General features: G+C 37.0%; 1 protein-coding gene across 1 annotated transcript; it reads right to left on the bottom strand.

The window, feature by feature from the left end:
* Positions 1-972: 972 nt before the first annotated feature.
* LOC107302011 (protein YIPF5-like) lies at positions 973-1,991 on the bottom strand (the record flags this gene model as incomplete). Its single annotated transcript, XM_015831149.1, has 2 exons — positions 1,742-1,991; positions 973-1,118 (listed from the first exon to the last, which is right to left on the bottom strand). Coding segments are annotated over exons 1-2 (375 nt in total), but the record flags the coding sequence as incomplete, so codon positions are not given.
* Positions 1,992-2,260: the final 269 nt, after the last annotated feature.

Below are 2,260 nucleotides of genomic sequence, written 5' to 3'. Positions count from 1 at the left end.
CCTGGTTATTTCAGCAGGCAGGACTGGCCTAGGGGTATTTTAAAGGGGTTTTAAATTAAATTTTTAGTAGAAACGGCCAAATTTAAATAGTTATTTTTAATCTTTTTAAATTTTGTATTGTATTATATCATTGTTTTAAACTGGCTGTAAGCCGCCCTGAGTCCTCCGGGAGAAGGGCGGGGTATAAATTTAATAAAATAAAATCAAATCAAATCAAATTAGTCCTACCCCAAAAATAAGCCCTAGTTTTGGGGCGAGGTACACTCCTAAAAATCAAGCTAGGGCGGGGAGCTGCCCCATGCACCCAACACCCGTTTACTGTTGCAGTCAGGTCTCCCATGAATCAATACCTGCCTCCCCTCGCCGGCCCACTTCTTCTGTGTCTCCCCCTGGCCTGCATTTCACCATCAAAGGTCTTACGGAAAGGCCTCTGCAGTTGAGAACTGAGCTACAGATTCAATCCGTAGCTTGGTTCTCGGCTGCAGAGGCCTTTCTGCAAAGGCATTTCCTTCGGCCGCAGAAGTGGGCTGGCTGGGCGGGGCTGTTGGTGCCGCTGCCACTGCGAGATGAGACTGTGGAAAAGACATCCCCCCAAAATAAGACCTGGTGCCTCTTTTGGAGGCAAAGAAATATATATGACCAGGTCTTATTTTTGGGGACACATGGTATACATCACTGGGCCGCAGACCAGGGGTTGAGGATCCCTGTTCTAAATTATAGTTTTATGAGTGTAGTAAATGTAGTAAAAATCCAGCAAGTTTTTTTTTTCCCGCCTTGTGGATCAGGGACTAGGCTCCAAATAATGACCATAAGACTGTAAACTCACATTCTTCAATAGAAATTATATTCAATCCTATGTATCATTGTTTTTATAAATTACTGATATTTAAATGATCAAGTCTTGATTTCTGTTTGCTTTAATCTTGTAACTTTCAAACTGACAGGACTACATCTACAGTAATGAAATCTTACCAACAATAAGGTGGCTCCAAAGGCTAGGCAGAAGACCATAGGCCCTGCCAGATCAGTTTCATTCATAATGTTGCCATCTGCAGCTTTTAATGGATGCAGTACTGTTAAAGTCTTCTGCCAGATATGGTCAAAATTTATTCCTAGTTCTGTAGAACAAATTAAGAACACAGATTTAATGGATTAATCAAATTTAAAGAGTCCTTCTCAATTATAGTTGCATCCCTTGTGAATTACAAAATGTAGAGAATTCAAATAACAATAATTTACAACAGAAAATAACCAAGCACCCAGATAGGAAAACCTACAAAACCAATTAGAGAAATATAAAAAGCATATCAGAAAAAAAGCTCATAACCCACTCTGCCCCTACACCTGCTGAAATAGTGAGATCTTCGGGGTTTTGCAGAAGCCTTGGATTGTAGAATATATATGTACTAAATTGGAGATCCTCTTAGATAACCAAAAGTCAGAGACCAAGTATATAACTAGCTGCATTAGTCATCTTAATTTGTAAAAGGTCACCCCATCTCAATTTCGTATGTTTTTTTTTCTTTTGCTTCATTTAGTTTTCTTAAGAGATTATGCTACCTAAGTAAATGAAGCGAAATTAAATGCCAAAAATGAAGTAAAATTAAATGTTAAAAAATCCTGTCTTTACATTAACATACATACATCCACATATACTTCATAATCAGCTATGATTACTCCTATGTAGATTTGATCATATATTTTGGCTGACATGGAATTCTGCAATGAATAAAAATCAAACCTTCTAGTAACGGAGGTTCATCCTCAAAATTGCTTCCATAGAAAGATTGTGATGAAGATGGTGTGTATGCTGGTGCTGGCTGAAAAATTTGACCAGTGTACGGCTGTTGAGGCTGCATTATCTCTGGAGGGACATATCCACCTTGCTGAGAATATTCATAGCCACCGTACTGCCTGCAGAAAACAGAACTTAAATATTTATCAAATGAAAACAGAATCTTCTTTGCCATGGAAGCAAGTTTAAGGCACCAGAATATTAGCTAAGTCCCGAAGTGCCCATTCCATAACAAAGGCATCATTGTACACTGATTATCACATTGGTACAAACTCTAAATATTCTATATAGTTCCTGAAGAAAATTATTTATTAAATTTGTTTGCTGCCCACCTCACCACAAGAAAATTAATGGAATATATTAATATAAATATTATTTATATAAAGAAAACAGATATATCAATATTTGAAACATATCAAAATTATTTACAGGATAATTCTGATTAAAATTACATGAATTTATTTT

This window comes from Protobothrops mucrosquamatus, unplaced genomic scaffold, assembly GCF_001527695.2.
Source record: "Protobothrops mucrosquamatus isolate PMUCROS unplaced genomic scaffold, P.Mucros_1.0 scaffold22287, whole genome shotgun sequence".
NCBI classification, from domain to species: domain Eukaryota; kingdom Metazoa; phylum Chordata; class Lepidosauria; order Squamata; family Viperidae; genus Protobothrops; species Protobothrops mucrosquamatus.
The sequence above is the reverse complement of the archived record's forward strand: the minus strand, read 5'-3'. Positions and strand labels throughout refer to the sequence as shown.